At 44.0% G+C, this 19,534-nt stretch overlaps 1 protein-coding gene across 3 annotated transcripts in view; it reads left to right on the forward strand.

Annotated features, from left to right (window-relative positions):
* The window catches only part of LOC111269681 (low-density lipoprotein receptor-related protein), a 47,804-nt gene extending 28,270 nt beyond the window's left edge, over positions 1-19,534 (forward strand). For all 3 annotated transcript variants that reach the window (XM_022849466.2, XM_022849467.2, XM_022849465.2), the window contains 7 exons: positions 9,447-10,069; positions 10,229-10,460; positions 11,138-11,797; positions 11,993-12,472; positions 12,642-13,574; positions 13,801-14,012; positions 15,425-19,534. In XM_022849466.2, the coding sequence (XP_022705201.1) occupies positions 9,447-10,069; positions 10,229-10,460; positions 11,138-11,797; positions 11,993-12,472; positions 12,642-13,574; positions 13,801-14,012; positions 15,425-15,562 (3,278 nt within the window). In that variant the 3' untranslated portion in view covers positions 15,563-19,534. The remainder of the gene's footprint in view (positions 1-9,446; positions 10,070-10,228; positions 10,461-11,137; positions 11,798-11,992; positions 12,473-12,641; positions 13,575-13,800; positions 14,013-15,424) is intronic.

The following is a 19,534-nucleotide window of genomic DNA, read 5'->3' on the forward strand; positions in this document are numbered from 1 at the left end:
TTTTTGCTGTGACTAGTTCAGCTTTATAGTCACAAGCCGAATGAAAAATATATCTGGTGATATTTTATATATTAGCTTTTCCCGTTTCCTTAAATATACTTCCGTTGCTTTCCTGGAACTCGCTCGGAAGTTCTTGTTACGTGTCAACGTTAAGTTAAAAGAATTCTTCGTTTGCACTCCTACATAACTATTCCCAAAGGAGTAATTAATTTTTATTTAAATAAATATCCTTATTATCGTTGGGAAAATGACTAAAAGCATATTTTTGCATAATTTACTTAGTATAAAAGAATGACGAAGAGAATGATTTGTTCTTTCTAGATTTCATATTTCTACCCGTGCCAAGCATGCAATTTAATTTGCATTTTGTCGTGTACTATTTTGACGATAGAGAGATTCTAGGGTTATACATACTAACGAGTGCACGTGCCTCTATAAGTTAATAATTTACCCATGGTCACGCAGGTTGAAGCCTAATGATTCCTTAATCGCTGTTAGCTACTCTTGCCATATATCTCTCCTTTGTCTGGTTCACGTCACAGTGGCCCTTGAGAACACTCGTGATATGCCCATCGTTCGACACCCGATTAGCTTTATGGACCCAGCACAGCCATACTTCTATTGGCAATTGCCATGTAATGCCCCGTCATGGAATGTTCTTTTGTCTAGGGACCGAGGCGTCTAAGACTGACACTTTATTAAAAGGCTCTTCCAAAAGCTACCGACAGTGAAATTGAGCATCAGCAGGGCTTGCTGCGGCGGCAATAGTACCAGCGGCGCTGAGTGCAATAATCAGAAGAATTGTTGTTTAATTAAAAAAAAATAATAATAATTTAAAGAACCTGTATGATGATCTTTAATCGTGATATACTTGCCTACTTTGTGTTATGACTCGCTCTGTCTCTTTTGCCACGAAATGGCTACAGACTCAATGATCCTTCGACGTTCATCTTGCCCCTTTTTCGACGCACGCCTGAAATTGGTGGGCACTTCTAACGGCTCGCGTCCCGCCGCTGTCGAAGCCTTCGATGACTTTGATGTATCTAAGCTGGTACGTATCTGAACAGCCTCTGTGAGACGGGATGGATGCGCACTTGATATCTGTGCTTTTGATTTGTATGGCACAACAAGAAAGGATGGTGCTACGTTTTTCTTTCGTCTATTATGGTATCTCTTCCGTTTCAGATAATTTCCTTCTATGCTTCTACGTACCCATAAAGTCCGTTTCGTATTCAACGCAGCGTATGGATAGCAGACTGTTTACTTCTCTTTCTACCGCTGCTGTTGCTACTGCAAGTCAGGCTGTCTGCAATTACCAGAAGCCCATTCAGCACTCTGCCTTATACCACATCTTTCGTTAGTCCAATTTGGGGTAACGATCCATCTAACTATGTAACTTTTGAGTATTGCCGGGAACATACGTTAGCCTGGAAGGAAGCTTTAAGAACGCATTTGTCCTGCCGTGCAAATCGAGTGTTAGAAAATGCAATAGGAATCATTCAGTCTGGAAATTAGCCCTGCATGATCATTCGACGCTTGCTGAGTCGAGTCGGTGGTATGTGGTTCAATGCATGGTACATTGAGCCGTAAATTGCGGATCGTAATAGTTGACAATTTCCTTCTTTCGTATGTAAGCGATGGACACTGTTATACGTGCAAGAGTTATTTGGGTAGAATCAAGGTAGCTGGCCTCACCATATAAAAGATCCTGTACAATGGCCGTACGTGCCAGCTCGGCTATAGTATATGGATTTATTCCCAGCATCTCTCAGCATCGGCCCTGCGTTTTAATAATCACCACGAACGAGTATCCAGCTTAGCTGCCTCCTGCAGCCGAATGGGATATTATATGGCCGTCTGCCTATATTTTCTAGGGTAATGATGTGACTGTAGCTCAGTATATGAATGACTGCGCCCGCTCGTTCATAAGTACAGACATATACCCCTAGATCCCCCAGTCCCTCCCAATGTGATGAATATGACAAGCTTTCCAATCAAACATAGTTTGTAACAAACGGCTTTGATGCTGGCTCACTTACTCGCTCGTTCAACAACCAGTTGCTTCTATTGCAACCGGCTTCCTGCAAAAAACACATATAGAACAACAAAGCGAAGCTGCACATGCTGTGCTTTTGGTGACAAAGGAAAAGGCAGGGGCTGCAGGGTAGTCTCCTTCCCGCTCCCCTGTTCGTAGTCTTCTTCCTACTCCTGCATCTCTTCTGTCATATTTTAGGCCGGTACAGCGGCGGCGTGGTTATCCCGCGACGCAAGCAGAAAGAAAGAGGGGCTACAGTGACGCAGCTGCCGCTCGTGGCGGTGGAAATACGCTTATGGCACGTGAGGATAGCTGACTGTGTCGGTAAGTTAGCAGGAAGCGAGTGTGGCTGTAACCAGGAGGCTCTTACGGCAACATAAGAGCAAATTCAAGAAAATAGCTCTGGTCTGCTCCAGTTAGTGTCAGCTTCCTTTTTGAGCAGTCGATGTTGATTATGATACCGCTAATGATGATACTAATGACAACGACGATCGGTACTCCTTCAAAAAAGCCAGTTTGGTTTCATTGCCACCGCCGTCATTATGCACTGTGTGGCGCCAGGGCATCGTCATCAAGCCGAGTTGGACCAAACTCCTAAGCTCTCCTGGTCCCGTCTCCTTCTTCTCGGCTAGTTCCTTCGGTGACGCTTTGTCGGTAGAATCACCAAGCCGCGTCTATAGCACCCAACTCGCGCGCATATCTATTGACGGAGGCAAGCCAGCAGTTTCCATGGCCGTAGTGGTACGGCGGACGGTGTTTATAGGCCGCGCTAGTGGAGCCTGCTTTAGACCTGAAACAAAGAAGGCGTTACTTGGATGTACATTTATGTGGATGGACAGTGAGACTTACAGGAGTTGTTGGTGAACGTTGGCTGTCCTGCAATGGATAAGGAATTGGCAGTTTTGAGAGAACATTCACGCTGACTAAAAAGAGTAGGGTTCTCGGGTGTCTGACCAACCCGTTCCTGTGATTAGTGCACGCACACTGAGGGAAGCCCGTCAATTACACCAATGCGGTGGCAGAAACAGCAGCTGTGGTCTTACCTCGCATCACGCAGTACCGGGAGAGGACGAGGCTGTGAGCTCTTAAAAGGCGCAGGCAGGGGGGCAAGCTCTAATGCCACTTCCCTAATGTTGTTGTTAGACATGTTGGTGAGAAATAGCAGGGCCCACATGGTATAAATAGGATTGCTGCTATTCCAGAAACAAAAGTTTATAGTCACAGAGAGGGCAGTTGTGAGAATACATGTTTTGCTATTGCCGCACGCGTAGTCGACTCATCATCGGGCGGAAATGTGGGCCTGCGCGGAGCAGAACTTGGAGATTGTGCAGTACTAGTAATTTTGGGCTATGCTTGCACGGAAATGGCAAACCCTTTGCTGGGTACTTACACGAGCATCTTACAACTGTTTGATGCGAATCGCATTGTATGGGTTGTATGGGGCCTTAGATACGCTTCTCTAGGACATAACGTTATCCGATAAGGGAAAGGATTTTTGAGTATTGTTTCTAAATTCTATAAGAGCATCTAGAGCGGGACCGTGTGCTTGTTCACAATATTTATATATATATTAATATTCACAATATTACATTCAATACTTCATTTATCAACAATAACGACGGAGCTCTATATATGTACAATCGTATAATTTGGGGGTTCAATACTCGTCAGAACAATGGATACAAAACTAAGGAAGCTGCAACATGTGCTTCCATGATCGTTATGACGATCGCTAAAAAGTGCTTCATTCAGTAAAATTACAGTAAAATTCTATGGAGAATGTGTTCCACATCCTGTTCTCCTTAAACCAATCATAGATGAGAGTGTATGGTATCTCTGCACACACCGAGCCGATAAACAGGTAGCTCTACCGAACTTCTACAGGCGATCGAAACGTGTGTGGTGCGTTTACTCCAAAAACAGTATTATAGGGCTGCGTAATTTGTCGCCACTTGCTATCTAACGTCAGTATTTTGCTGTTATAGATATCGAAAAATACCCAAGTGTCATTTAACTAATACTTCACAGCTTCGGACGATTAACTACTTCGAACGTATTTTGGACAGCGGTCACAATTAATAACATATGAGTGGTACCTTGACGTTAGACAAGTCCGTCGTAACGCTCAAGACGAATTGACGGTGCGCCATTGCAATAGAAATACAATAAAAGTGGCGAGAAATGGAAAATTCATTAGCTCCGTCGTGCACGTACCTAATGGCTGAAAGTGGCGTGGTGCATTTATTCCACAACGTCAATGGTTGCAAAATCTAAACTGTAATGTAGCTGAACGAAAGTATGGAAGCGCTCTAATATAAAGCCTAGTTTGAATGGCTACTCCGATACAGCAAGAACACGACGATGATACGGTATCACGGTGCATCCGATCCTCTGCGTTTCAAGTCCGGTATCAACGTTAGGCATTCTATTAGAAGGTTGGTTCCCAGCACGAAACGAACCGTGCGTGCATGCCCGGATTCGAACCTGAACCACAGCGTGCTTAAGCTATCGCGAGAACGTAATGCGTTCACCCCGACTAACTTCAACAAGCGAAAAAAAATAAGGTGAGCCTTGGCGGCGTCAAAAACGTAGTTATCCTAAAAACACGATTTGAACGTTGCATTATTTTCCTGTTCCATGCACCAGGTTGAAATGTCGATTAAACATCGTTGCGGATGTTTCGTTGTTACTCGAATGAATCATGCAAACGACGAGAAGATGACACGCCTTACACTCGGATAGGCGAAACTTCCGGGTTCAAACGCCTTACTTACGGTAAATTTTTATATATATAAGCAGATCATACCGAGCATGTTGCCTTCTAGGGCAATCCCGACAGTCAACAATTGAGCAGCGTTCAAACTGGCGTAAAACTCGGAGCGATGTATAGGTTAACAAGAAGCTTTACGCTGTAAGAGTTTTCTTCCTGTATAGAGCAAGACATGCCGTGTTACTCCATAAATGAGTTGCACGAGCGTAATAAAGCTGATCAGTGAGATAGAAAGACAAGTTCGTCCATGGTAAAGCTTTCGACTTATTCGAGAATCAATGTCGCCAGCGGTCTCTCTTCTCTCCCTGGTTATATAATACTAAATAACGACAAAAAAGACATACCCTAACAAGTGTATGCTTTTATAACTATGACAGCCAACATTACCTCACCCACGTGCAAGATACGCCGGAGCGAACAAGTTTATTCGAGTACAATGTGCAATGTGTGTGTATAATTTAGTAACAATCAAAAACTTAGCCTAAACCTAACGTAAGTTACCAGGTAAATCTGGTGGGAAAACGTTTTCAGTGTTTTTCACTCGATCTCTTTTGTAGCAAATTTGAGGTTTCGGAGTATCTAATCTAGAATATTCCGTCTATGCACCATCGTCTTGTTTTTGGCACGTATCTGAAGCGAAATATCAGACATATGATGGCCATTTGCGATGCAAAAAGGCTATCTAAGCTCTTAACCGGCCATGAGCACTGCTAAGCTGGCGCCGCGCTAAAAAGATAGAACGGTCTCACCGTCTGCTCCGTGCGCACATGTATTAATTGACGTAGAATATATAATGATCTATCTGCGGGCTTCCTGATATATAATTTCCTTGCTTATAATGACGTACATGGAGGACGACAGGGTAATATTCCGTTAAAGGTAGCCTTACAAGCAGCACGACATGTGGACGCGGTTTCTTCGGTTGTCTGGAGCAGGAACTGGGCTGTGTGTGGTCTCTCTTTCTTTCTATCTCATTTTACCCGAGAGGTCTTAACCGCTAGGTTCTGCCGAAATCCCAACCAGCCGAAGAGGCTGAGCTGTCTTTCGTACGTCTCGTTAAAACTTGGTCCTAGATCAGAGAACGGCCAACAGGCTAGTGATCCAGGCCTGCAAGCAGTCAGAATCGTACAAGACGTTAGGAATCTTTCTGCTTGTGTGTGCGGAACTTCTTCTCATGTTTTTGTCTATCGGGCAACACGGCATTCATATTTGGTTCGGGGAAACCCCGGTCCGCCTTCGCACGTTCATCTCGAGAAATAATCGTCTGCCTGTGTATGCTTGTTTTCCCATATGTTGTATGAGACGATGTCACCATGACAATAATAGTGAGCGGGACCAATCTAAAGTTTGAAACTGTCTTCCTCCTAAACTTCCTTCTCTATTCCTGTAACATTCCCGCAGGGTCTCGGTGCGCATAGCTATCCTTATAGCTGTTTTTTTTAAAAAGCAAACGGGCGTATGTGCTGGCAGCGAGTTTGTAAACTGATCCATGGTTTTCAATGGCCCAATACCGTCTACCAGTATTTTGAACGAACACTGACGCCGTCAATTCTGTATATTGTCGTCTAAAGGCATTAGGTTTATATGGAGTAGTGGATGTGATCCGTCTAAGAAGAGGGTTGCAGAAAGTCTTCCTATAAATAGGCGCATCTTTACAAATACACACACACCATAGATCTACGCGCAATGTGTAGAAGTAGCCGGTATAAGAAGTGGTCTCTTTTTTTTTTCTTTTTATTTTTGTTTGTGAAGATGCCAAGGAAAAAAGAGCAGGCTAGGCGCGCCCGTTTTCAGGGATCAGATCGGAACGTTCTAGGAAAGGAATTGGTCATAGCCACTGGACGGGCGGGCGAACAGATGGTTGGCGGATAACAAGGCTAGATGGGATAAATGGCAAAGCCAGCAGCAAGCGACGGAGCATGCTGCAGTGTCAGACTATTACCCCGCTGCTGGTAATAGAAGCTGCTGAGAGTGCGCTCCCGATTGTGATTACTTCATGGGGTCAGCCGAATTAGATGCACTCACCCCACGTTGGGGGGAGCGGGGGTAAGCCATTTTCGTCTCCGACTGGCTTAGACTGACATTGCTGTGTGCTCGGGTATTGGTGCGAGTGCAAAACTTGTGGAGGCGGACAGGGAGGCGCTTGAGCGCGTAGGGCTGTGCCCTTGGTTAGACAGGGAGTGCAAGTCAATGGTTGGGGTGAGATGTAGAGAAAAGGAAAACAACTAAGGGCAACCGTCGTGGCAGCCGCCACTGCAGAAGGGTCCGGAGACTATGGGTGTTGATGTAAAAAGTGAAAAGTCTGATCGACAAGGAGCAGTAGCAATCGAGCCACGCTAGAGATGGCGGGGCTAGGGAATGAGGAACTAGGAAAACCGTCGCGCATAAAGGAAGAAAGCCACCGTGATCGTTGAAACTCTCTTCGTGGCCTGAGTTACTGACAGGAAAAGGCCGACAGCTGAGTTAAATTTCTGTGCTACTTACAGTGGCTTCCGGTTACACCGTGTCAAAAAATTTTGAACTTTTAGATCAACCAATCGATCGGTTGATCGATTTACGAAAACAAATCGTAAGAGGGCTAACGAATTGACTAAATTCTAACGTTACGTGGCTCGCCCAATGCTATCGAAGAAAAAGCCCGGGAAACTAAAGCGATGAGTGAGACATGGCCTGTTTTAATTGCTACAGCCGTATGCCAAATTCACCTGACCAGTTTAAAAAGCAACGACGTTCATGAGCAAATCTTTCGTGTCAGTGTCACGCACATCTATTTCAAACGTAAGCTTCGCAAGCTTACAAGTACGCGCCGCACTAAGTACTTTCTCGGAGTTAGGTTTTTACATTGTTATGTGGGGCACTTTTATTTTGGAAAAGTTTATTGTTAATGGTACAGAAGCTCCGCTTTGACCATACTGTTCAGTTTTGCTTGCTCAAGGTCGAAATTGGTAAGCGAGGAAGCTATGGTTATGATATTTTTACGCATTTCTTCTATTGCCGCTGTTATAACTATCAATCAAGCCTGAGTCCGTAAGAGCATTATTACTGTGTGTTGCTGCTGCTGCTGCTAAGAAACGATACTGAAAACATAATTCACTTTTATAATAAGGCCATAAGCTTTTTCCAACTATTCTAAGACCTCTCTTATAACCTAGGCCAGCATATGCATCATCTATTGGAACGGCGGCAGCCTCATGCACCTTTTTAGCTTTGGTTAAAGTTTTACAACTGTTGCCGCGACAGCTTGGTTGACATATTGGTTGACGTGAGCAATGGCTCTCTGTCATTCGGTAATGTTGTAGTACAATATATAAGACGGATCCGCAGTCTCCTGTATTGAAGGAAATTAAGAAGACTACTTTACCATGACGACCGTCAGCCATTATCTACATTGTGATAATACAGTCTATGACTGATGGATGATGATGGTGCCTATATGCGAAAACGCTATGAAAGGGCAACGGAGTCATTGAGTGGGGGGAGAATATGTCCAGAGATATCAGTCATTTCTTTGTTTGTATTTTCCTTCAGTTCTCTTTAGCTGCCATACTATTATAAGTATGCAATCATTTTGCTAAATGCGCCCTGTATTCGCCTAGTTCGCGGACCTGTGCCAGGTCGCGAAGTGCCTACGTGACCAACCTGTTTGGCGCTGTTAGTGGTCGTGACCGCACATTGGTTAGCCATGCCAGATGGTGGAGTGTAAAGACTGCGATAGATGCACGGTAAAACTCTTGTGGACATTTTCAAGATGGGCTATCGGCGGCCCGTGCGGCGTGCGAGTTAACAACGCGACGTGATTCCCTTAGATAGACTCATGTGAACCTTTTAACAGCTAAGTGTAGATGGGTAGGAAAGGGCAAATGCGTCGGTTTAACGCTCGACAAATGTCAAAAAGCCGACCGTCAACTGATAGTTTGATGTTTTTGCGCGGAGCCGGCAAATGGGTCGTCGTTATTTAGGATTTTAGCTAGGATACAATAGAGGAAACAACGAGGAAAGGGTGCCGGCTTGTATTCTTCGCTGACGTTTTTCGCTAGGGTTGCGAATCCGGAGCAGGTTCAACGAGAGACTACGCTCGAATGGAAAAAGTGTCAACAACAGTAACGTCCCTAAACGTAATAGAGACTGCAGGGAAGCTGTATTAACGGTATGAGGGATACCCGTTACGACGTCACTAAAGACGCGATGACGATCGCACAAAGGACCAGTTGACCAACACGAACTTTCACTGCTATATATATAGGTGTTGTTGGAGAAGAGTTATAAAAACCATAGATAATTAGATCGATTAATATGCTGATTAATGTAAACTTGTTGGTCATAGCGTGTCGTTCCTTTCTTGTGAGACAAGCGGCATTATATTGCCTACACGACTGTCGAATCAGATTGGGTATACTTTCATTGTTGAAATCCTGCGTTATAAATCTGAGTTCAAAGCAAATGAAAAGCTTAATAGTAATCCGCAGCACAGCTCAGCCTCAATAAAATCTATATATATGAATATATGCCCATAACTGCTTAGCCTGTAATCAATGATATTTTGTATCAGCGAAAATGGAAGGCAGGCGTTAAACAGCTTTATCGTTCTTGACTTTCACCTTCTATTTTCCCCCGGGATTCTGCTGTCTTGCAATCTTTCAGCATTTCTAATCGCGGGCGTTTCATCGGGTCTGATTCGTTTGTCGACTGATGGCGAGACCGTACGATATCCGATTGGCGGCGGAGGGAAACTTGGTGATCCAGAGGTCGCGAAGATCTTTAATTCGACATCGGGCTCGGTAATTACTGTCGATACGGTCTACAAAGACGATGGCCTCTGGGTGTACTGGAGTACGCTGCGTAGCATACAGAAGGGCCGGTTGGGTATGCATGCTAACCAACCGGTCATCACCGATGCGCAAGTGCTTGTAAATAGTTACCTCGAATCAGTTGAGGGGTTGCGGATCGACTGGATCAATGACAATCTCTATTGGGTTGAATCGAAAAAGCGCCACATTGAAGTGGCCCGACTAGATGGCTCGATGCGAGCTTCGCTGCTTGGACCCCTTGGTAAGCCTCGTGGACTAGCTCTTGACCCGCGTTCAGACGTACTGTTCTGGTCAGATTGGAATGACAGACAACCGTGCATTGAACGCAACTCGCTCGCCGGCAAAAAGCGACGCGTAATTGTCAACGTCACAGACTACAAAGGCGGGCTCCCCAATGGTCTTACATTAGATCTCGCCACTAAGCGCGTATTCTGGATCGACGCGCTCTCGAAAGCGGTAAGCTTAAAAAAAGCGATAAGGCAGATAAGTTGAATTGTTGTAATTTTGATGATATGTACAGTTACGGTCGTGGTCGTACTGTGAGTCCCATTGTTATAACAATACATACACTTTATACAAATATATACGTTTTTTCATACTTTTCTATTTTTGTAGATTCATTCGACGACCTACGAGGGAACAGAGCACAACATGGTTTTATCGATCGAAGCTCTCGCTGTACGCCCATTTTCAATTGATATCCTGCATAGACCTACGGACGAGCAGGTTATAATTTGGACGGACTTCAGCACGTATAAAGCGTTTCGAGGCTCAAAAGAAATCTTCTCATCACGAACGGATCGTATATTTCATGCTACGGTCGTCCATCGTAGCAAGAAGCCTAACGGTTGGTATGATTTTAACTAGAATAGAATTAACTCTAATCTATGTATATATAATAACCAATATATAATTTATTAGTTCAATGTTGCCCTAGTATGACAAATGACTACACGGCGGATATCGCTCTAGTTCCGGAGAAATTTGGGAAGACGGGCAAAGATAGGAGATTAACTGTTGCATGTAAAAAGACCCGAATAATCGTGGGTCATTGTACACAAATCTCATATGAATATGCGTCGCTGCGAACGAATGTAGGGTAGGGGCTATTATCGCTTAGAATAAACTCGCGAGCGAAATCCGGTAAGTGACCTTGATCACAGTACAAGAAATTATCTTTTAGCGAAGCATCGGGACGAAGTAATTTCCCAATAAAATGAGCATCGAAATGGCACGCCATATGCAATCATTCTTTTGGTCAGGCTAATTAGACAAGTTTCGGCCGATGGCTTCGCAAAACGATCTGCCCCTAGCCACATCGCTGACTGGAACTTTGAATTGGTTCTTTCTGACACCCTGACAGACTAGCGAGATTGATCAAGTCCTATTGGTCTATCAGAGTATCGTTACCTAAGAAACGTCACGAATTGTATTCTATAGCCTTTTTCCATGTATCAGCTACGCAAAACCTTAATGAATACGTTGTTGTTTTTTATCGGTGATTGTCATTAACGACCATCGCAGATGTGGTAAAAGGTCCATGCCGCAAGAACAATGGCGACTGCAGTCACCTTTGTTCGACTTCGTGCCTCTGTCCGTACGGCACGATCCACGACCCGTCGAACGCAAGGTCGTGCGTGCCACACAAGGACACCTTCCTCTATGCGACGGACACGAAACAACCGGGATTGCGCGTCTATCTATCCGATACAAAACTGCACAAATTTGTGTTTCCCCCGCTTCGTCTGAACATGTCTAACACTCAAGTCGCATTCGACGCTAGCCATGACAGGCTGTACTGGTTCGAAAACAGCGTCGTAATGGTGCACTACTACAAAAACGAGTCGACGGAACGTTTTCTCAATTTTGGCGCGCGATACCGCATAAAGGCGCTAGCCATTGAACGTCATACGATCTTCGTCGGCTTCACCGTACCTGTGAACGGCATTCCACGCCACGAGGTGGTAGCCTGCAACATGCTCACGAAGAACTGCGCGAATGTCGCTGGCGACCGCGGTGGCCAGGTTGTATCATTAGCTGTGGACCGCGACAAGTTATTTTGGCTTGAGCGAGACCGCTACGCGTACGAATCTGATCGTATCTCTGTTAAGCAATCGCTAATCAATGGCTCGAATGAAATGCTATTGCATACTATGTACATTGACAGGAACCATCAGCCAAAGAGTAAGTAATCGTCGACATGATATTGGTGACGCTTCCTATTTAGTTTTTTTCACTTATACAAAACATATTTTGCCTAAAACTTTGGTCTGGTGAAAGCTTGCATTTGCTGCCGGGACATTCAACAATGAGAATAAGCGGAAAAATTATACATACTAACGGTATCTTCGAACTTGTTCATTTTTGCACCGACTTCAGGGCTGAAAATAATGGAAGATCAGGTGTGCTTTACTGAGGTAGCCAACTCTACCATATTCTGCGTTAAACAGAATGTTCTATATGTGGCCAACAGCAGTTTCCATCTCAGCCAACGTACCACCCTGGGTGATGACCGTGAAAGTGTGGAGATTGCTGTAACAAATGACCGGAAATCGCTTTCTTACGCGAAGAAATTTTTAATCTACCTCGCTGGGGAGACGGAACCACGAAACGTTACCGATCAAGTTGTGGCGATGGACTACTTTTCTAAGGAAAGTCATGGTTCTTACCGAGGAGGTCGTTTTGAAGATTGCGGATGTCCCCATGGCGTGTGTCTGGGAGGCCGCTGCGTCCCGTCGGGAGGTTCGGATACCCTACTCTACTTTCTTCAGTCGCACAAGGTAGCCGCCTTTCCACTGACGCAGAACCTCTCACTCGCCCCCATGGTCATCCATTCCGAGCTCGGAGATCGCAATATTGGTGAGTAGTGGTTCTGTCGGAGTTCTCGCCGGAAGTGTCCTCGAAAAGCTTACACACTACCTCGTTTAATTTAGCTAATTATTCAGTGCTATTTCTAGCTGTTTTAGAGTGTCGGTATTTATTAAGAATGTGAGTAAAAACGTAATCTTTTCTCATAACATCGTTTCAGATGCCCTTCATGTTGCAAACAATGGACGTGTGTACGTGACGATAGGGCCCGATCTTCATGAATCACGTTTAGATGGGCTTGGCCTGAAGCAGCTTCTACGAATGCAACCTCCTGTAGTCGGGAAAGTGAGCGCAATCGCCTCGGACCTGCTCTCGGGTCGATTGTACTTCGCCACCTGTTGCGCTGTATATTCGACACGTTTAGATGGTACTGACCTCCAGGTGGTAATAAATGGTACCTACCGCATTATGGGGCTAGCGGTGCACCCGGTTAAAAAATTGCTCTTCTGGAGCGAGTCGGGAGGATATTCGCCCAAGATCGAACGCATCAATCTGAAGGACCCGCGGAATAGTCGGCGCACCATAGTCAACGACGATCTTATCCGACTAAATGGCATTACGGTCGACGGCGACCATGTGTATTGGTGTGATAGCGGGACCGGCATGATTGGACGCTCGGATCTCGAGGGTCGACATCGTGCCATCGTCGTGCAAAGGTCGGGCAACTGGCATCTCTCGCCTGTGGCAGTAGCTGTTTATCACTCGGTGGTGTTTTGGATAGACAGCACGTACTCTGGAGGAGCACTGATGTTTCTTCAGCGGGGCAGGAGGCCAGCACCTTCGACCTGGAGTCGCTATCTGGGCCCCAATGTGTCGCACCTACAGCTTTACGATAAGAGCATTCTACAGGGTTACAACAACAGTGCGGCGCTCGATGGTGGCAGCCGTGAACGGATGAGCGTCTTTGATCCGGTGATCTCATGTCAGGGGTTCTGTCTGAACGGGGGCTCATGCGAACTGCCCCCGAACGACGCGCCACTGGTCATTGGAGTCGGCCCGCAGTGTTTATGTCAGGCTAACTACACGGGAAATCGTTGCCAGTACCTTGCTTCGTATCTATTCGATCAGCCCGTATTGCACCGCGACGAAGGAAGTAAGCTTTTCGCTGAGACTAATGTAGATCATTAACATCAATAGTATGAACCCAATTCATTCACAAGACTCATCATGGAAAATACGAGTACTGGCCTAAAAAGGTACAACATACGGGTGTGCTTCTGGCCGTTCATGTTTTCATTCGATCATTCCTAACCTATTTCGTGATTCTCGTATCCTCTTTGTTCGTTGCTTCTGTCTTTCTGGACGGCTGTCGATAATAGTGGACTTGAAGGTGATTCTTTTACCCCTTTCGGTGGGCGTAGTGCTCATTCCAATTCTCTGCCTCATTTCGTGGTGGCGTACACGACGTGTGTGGCGTGACGCAATGCAGTCGCGGTGTTCGCTGTCTTCTAATAGGGACAATCACAACCTTGAGGCACTTCCCATCGATGCCCAGTACGAGACGTCTTTCGCCCAGGACGCGGACAATATCGTGAGTGTCAAACAGCAAAGACTTGTATAATGAATCCACTCTATGTGGCGTTATTTCATTTTACGAGGCGTCTACATACATCACAAATCTCTTGCCGCTGATGCCACCGCAATTCACAGTTAGCTCACAACTCCCTTTGTCGGTATCACCTGACCATCGTTTACAAAAATGACAGACCTAATATCTTCTTCTAAGCTTGGATTGCCCGATGAAGACTGTCGTTTTATAGTGACCACAGAGTGTCCTAATGTCTTCAATGGATTGAACAGACCGTGTTGAGTTTCATTTTACTGGCGCAAAATTTCCCCTTCGTACAATTCCAAATTAAATAATTAAGAGTGTTGCATTACAGGAACGGAGGGACGGGAAGGACCTCCGTTTTTAGAGATCAGCCATTCGGCAAATCGAGTTGTTGTGTGGACATGATTGTAACCAGTTAAAATTAATTATTACCCGTACGGACGACAACGAAGATTTAGATGCAATCAACATCACATATTTAATCTGCGAAGCGAGGATTTTGACCATAATGCCCAATTGAACTAGCCAGCTTGGAAATTTTGCTTTCTCAAAGAAAGACCTTTGATATTTACCTCAATTCGAGGCGCTCCTACTTGCGTGGCCTGCCACGGAATTGATTTGCTAGCATAATCGTATAGTCGGCCTCAAAGCGATATAATAAAGAGCACATTCCTCAGCACAAACGTTGTACGAGGTTTCTGTAATGCGTTAACGCGTGATCAGTTCCTATTCCGTTCGTTCTGTGACTGTTATTATGGATAGTATAAGCGGCAGTATTTTAACGTTCAATAGGGCGCAAAATGGCGGCTTGCTCTCTGGGCGGAGACTAATCCGCTAAAAACACTGGGACACGATGTATGTAACTCACCTCCTATTAAATTACTAGTAAATGGTGAGACGTCACGATCGCTAATTGCTTTGCAAAATATATGCCTATAGTAAATAATTTGAGCATCGCAAAAATAAGTGTACGATAATTAACATCCGTTATTCATTCATCTTTCTACTCATCTCTGTTTGCACGCTGCACAGAGCTGGGACGGTAAGTTAGGCTGTAGTTAGATTGTTCATATGGCGCCATCTTTCCTCATGTACACATGAGCCATTCTTTCAACTTATCGTTGTTTCAACTACAAACAGAGCATCTGCATGTTTGCCTAACATCGTTGCTTAGCATTGTCGTGCCATAGTAGTTAGCACATTACCCCCCAAATATTGAGCCTTTGCTTTTGAAATACGTTCTCAAGAACCGAATTCTCACCACAGGAAAGGGCATTAAGCCTAATAAACAGCTATATCTTGCCATACGCGCCCCTTAACGTTTCCGTATTCTAATCGATGGATAATTGATACGTTATTTGTCATGAAATGCGCTCGGGATTCGCTTGCAGTTGTTGATGCCGATTAGCTGTCGATACAAGGCAAAATGTATCTACCCCTACTGCCTGACACGGTGCTCAGTTCAGGGCGGCGCCCGATGTGTGATGGACATTTTGCGTCGTGATGGCGCGGATGGTGACATCTTCTGAGCGGTGAAAGCGTGCTTTTGCAACAGCGAAGGAGGCAGCAACAGAGATACGACAGAACGTATCGCAGAACTAACAGCAGCAGTAGGAAAAAAAACAACGAACTCAATGCAAAACAACATGGAGGTGACTTGTATAGAATCGGAGAAACGATCGAGTTTGTTGTAAAGCAGCTTTTGTCAGCGTCAAAGCGAGCTAACGAAGAATGAAGGCCGACACATTCATACACTGATTGACTGATTGTACCAACGGCGGCGATAGAGCGAAAAAGCTTAGCTGAGACAAGACAAGGTCAAGTAAAACACTAACGACGAAAAACAACCCGCTCTTTCTCTGATCAACCTCATATATATATATATATATATTAATTAGTAATGATCCGTTGTCCAGATGCCCAGTCTCTATGTACAATATGTTCTGCGTCTGTGGTACACCTTCCCGAAGTGCAGAAGTGTTTGGCATGGCTGAAAGCGGAGCATTATATATACTATATATATATATATATAGTAAATAAGTAAGTAATCAGAGAAATGAAAGATTTCAAGGTTAACGGAAAACAATGAGAAAAATATGATGAGAAACTGGTGAAGTAGAGAAAAAACCTTGTGAATAATAGTAATAAGCTCATTATTAGTGGAGTTATATGGCTAGCTGATATTGACAATTGAGTTTCTGAGACTGGAGGACATGCGCGGCTGAGGACAAGTCAAGGAAAGGTAAGGCGCTGAGTGGACTGATCATGTAGCTAGCTATGATGATCCTTCATGATAACAACGGTATATATTACAGATGATGGTAGCTATTGAATGAATGAGAACTGCGGAAGGAGAAACGATCAATGAATGTAATCATGGTGAACGAATGAATAACTGATCATGTAGTATCCTTGGAAAGTTGATAGGGGCAGGCCAGGGAGTAGGGGCACAAGGCAGAGTACAGAGCTTAATAACTGAAGTGGTGTTGTTCCGTGGCGATGAGTGGTCGCCTGACGACCCACATGTAAAAAGACAAAAATAGAATCCAGATTCCTTATATCCCTTTACCAGAATTACCTAATTAAAGTAAAATGAAATCCAATAGTTTTATCTTTACTATTCGCATTCCTGTACCACTGTGTACCTGCATCTACTCGGGTACGCGAGACGGAGCTTGTACTCACGTCTTTCGGTATATATTATTCTACTGCACGCTAAAAAGTCTGCTTATACGACTAGTAAACTGAGCAAGATGTGAAACGGCCAAAGCATTTTCCATATTTCTTTTTTGGTGAATTGTGCTATCAGCTAGTGGCCGAACCGTCAACAACGTACAACCCATAAAGGATCTGGCTTACTGCCTACTATTTTTACTGTTATTGTTACTACTACTACTTTCGGTCACCTCCGACAGAAAAATTACGGAAGACAAAAGGCCCGGTCGGCCGTCTGTTGCCCATCCTGGGCGTCAGCAAGGAAGGAAGGAAGGAAGGAAGAAAGATAGGGAAGGCAACCTTAATGATCATACCTTAATATTCCCTGACGGAGTCAATATCACGGGCCGGATGCTCCTCCCGTACCGTCCCCTATCGTCACAAGCTTCCTGCCGCTGTTCGGTGGCGGCGAACATTTGTAATCCCCTTCCGGATAAAGGCTTGTGCCGAGGCATTCGATGTCGGACGGAAACAGTTACTTGCGAAACAAATTCAGATGATGATCCTTAAAGAATAATTTATAAGGCAGACACGACTCGAGTAATTCTCGATGTTGTGAGGGGTTCAGCTTTTAGTAAAAAGTAATGGTAATGTCAACGATGTTAAGAATAATAGTAACACTGCTACTTGATGTAGATAGTTCAGATAGATAAGAGCTGGTCAACGGATATACATATATATATACATATATAAGTATTAACGGTGAAACAATTTTCGAATCATATGTGGAGCACGCTGCCATAATATTGATTCGTGTATTCATTAATCGATACCGATTTAATGCTTGAAGTCGACCATATTTCAAACGAAGCAGTCGCCTTTAATATCAGACGCGTCACGCTTCCTAGATATTGGTGGCGGGATTGATTCGAACAGTGGCTGCTTTAAGCGGACAAGTGGCTGATCAGTACTGAAACGTCACTATATACAATTCAATGACGAAAAAAGCACTGACAGAATTAACGCGAGGTCAGAACAAATGGCAACATCCGCACCGACAACTCGGCTGAAGTGTAGAAGTGCAATGATAACCAATACTGATGATCTATTGGGTGCGTCAGTGACCAAGTCGTATGATGTGCTCAGCAAAGCAGAACGATGATGATATATACAAAAATAAATATTATATATCTAAATATAAATACAGAATGACTGCCGCACGGGTCAAGCTGGGAAAGTGAAGACTAAGCCAAATTTATCATGATATAGAAGACAAATAAAATAGCCCTATCAATAGTGCTAATTATATGAAGAATAGTGATGATACCAACAAAAAAATACGCGCATTAGGCGAACTGTAAATTAGAGCGAGAGTAAGGAGGTCGAATTGGGCACGCGCCAAAGAAACAGAAAGAAAGAAAAACGAAGTTCTTACGACACGATGATTATGATAATGATGGTGATGACTATGATGATAAATTTTGAAATAATGACAACCCTAATATTAATTATAATAAAGCCATACCAAAAGGCCTGATCGAGGCCAGTGGATATGGCATGTAAATGTGAAAGAGGAAGTAAAAACAATAATTAGTCAAATAGCACGATTTTAGAGGAACAGATCGTTCTGCTAACGTGAATTACTTTTATTAGGTTCTATTTTAATTATAGTTTTAATTGAGAAAGTTATGGCGGTGTATAATCGAGGTTACGGTGGAGCTTCGTTTTGTGAACTATATCTCTTTTTTTAGATTTGTTTTCGTTACAGCTTCTATCGTTGCTAGGGAGTTGAATACCGAATTTTAATGAATAGAGATAATTAAGCTTATCCAAAACAATAAACAATATTTAGATACGCATATTTGCGTACATTCGCTCTTCCGAATTTGAGATTGCAGTCGAAGGGACTGTTATCGATAATTATAATAACAGTAATTATAACGTAACCGATAATCAAACGACGACTAGAAACAAAAACAACTTTTTCTGTTATAAATATATCATGCACGAGCGATGCGATGCGAAGCTGTACTTCTATTCCAAATGTATTTATAGTGTACGAATTTTACCCTTGTTTCCAAAGAGAATCCTTTCTGCGTCCCCTTCGGTTCATCGATGAACACTGTTTAGAAGGCGAGCTTGATGCGAGACAAAATTAAAAAGCTTATTATTATAGATATATCGAGCAAAAAGTGATACACGCTATTGTCGACGGAGAGTTACCCCAATCATTTGTCGGTACACAGCACAAAGAAAGAACATGATTTGCCATTACTTCCATTATGACGACAACAACAAAAACAGCTATTATTACTGTAATCAGAAATGGCAAAACAAGTTATGGAGAAAAACTTCCAATAATTATACAAACCAGTCAAGCATTATATAAAAGTTCTCCGCACGGTCACAAGCGGCATTAAGGCAGGTAGAGATAAATAAAAAGCAACTTGCTGACTGTGTACTTATTACAGACGGAGCGGCCTATGCGCGATGAGATGTGACCTAATCTAGCGTGGTGACTATGATATCCTACCTATGTATGTATAATATATGATTGTTGGCAGGTGTTTCATCTCACCGACACTCATTCTGAGAAGGAATAGTGGCTTTAAGGAAAGATGAAACGTCTACCCCCAAACCAAACACCCCTCCCCTCTTTATAAATAATCCGCCAACTGGATATGCAGCGGATACGTATATTTATAAAGAGACCACAACAGTGCCTGAAATTAAGCGGCCCGTGATTTGCTTCCCGTTAAATCGGTCAACGAAAAGAAAGACGACGAAACAAGCAGCGAAAAGAAATCACCGCCCGCTCAATTTCGCCTGTGAACAGACTTTTTCAA

Source organism: Varroa jacobsoni, unplaced genomic scaffold (assembly GCF_002532875.2).
Source record: "Varroa jacobsoni isolate VJ856 unplaced genomic scaffold, vjacob_1.0 scaffold_1406, whole genome shotgun sequence".
NCBI classification, from domain to species: Eukaryota; Metazoa; Arthropoda; class Arachnida; order Mesostigmata; family Varroidae; genus Varroa; species Varroa jacobsoni.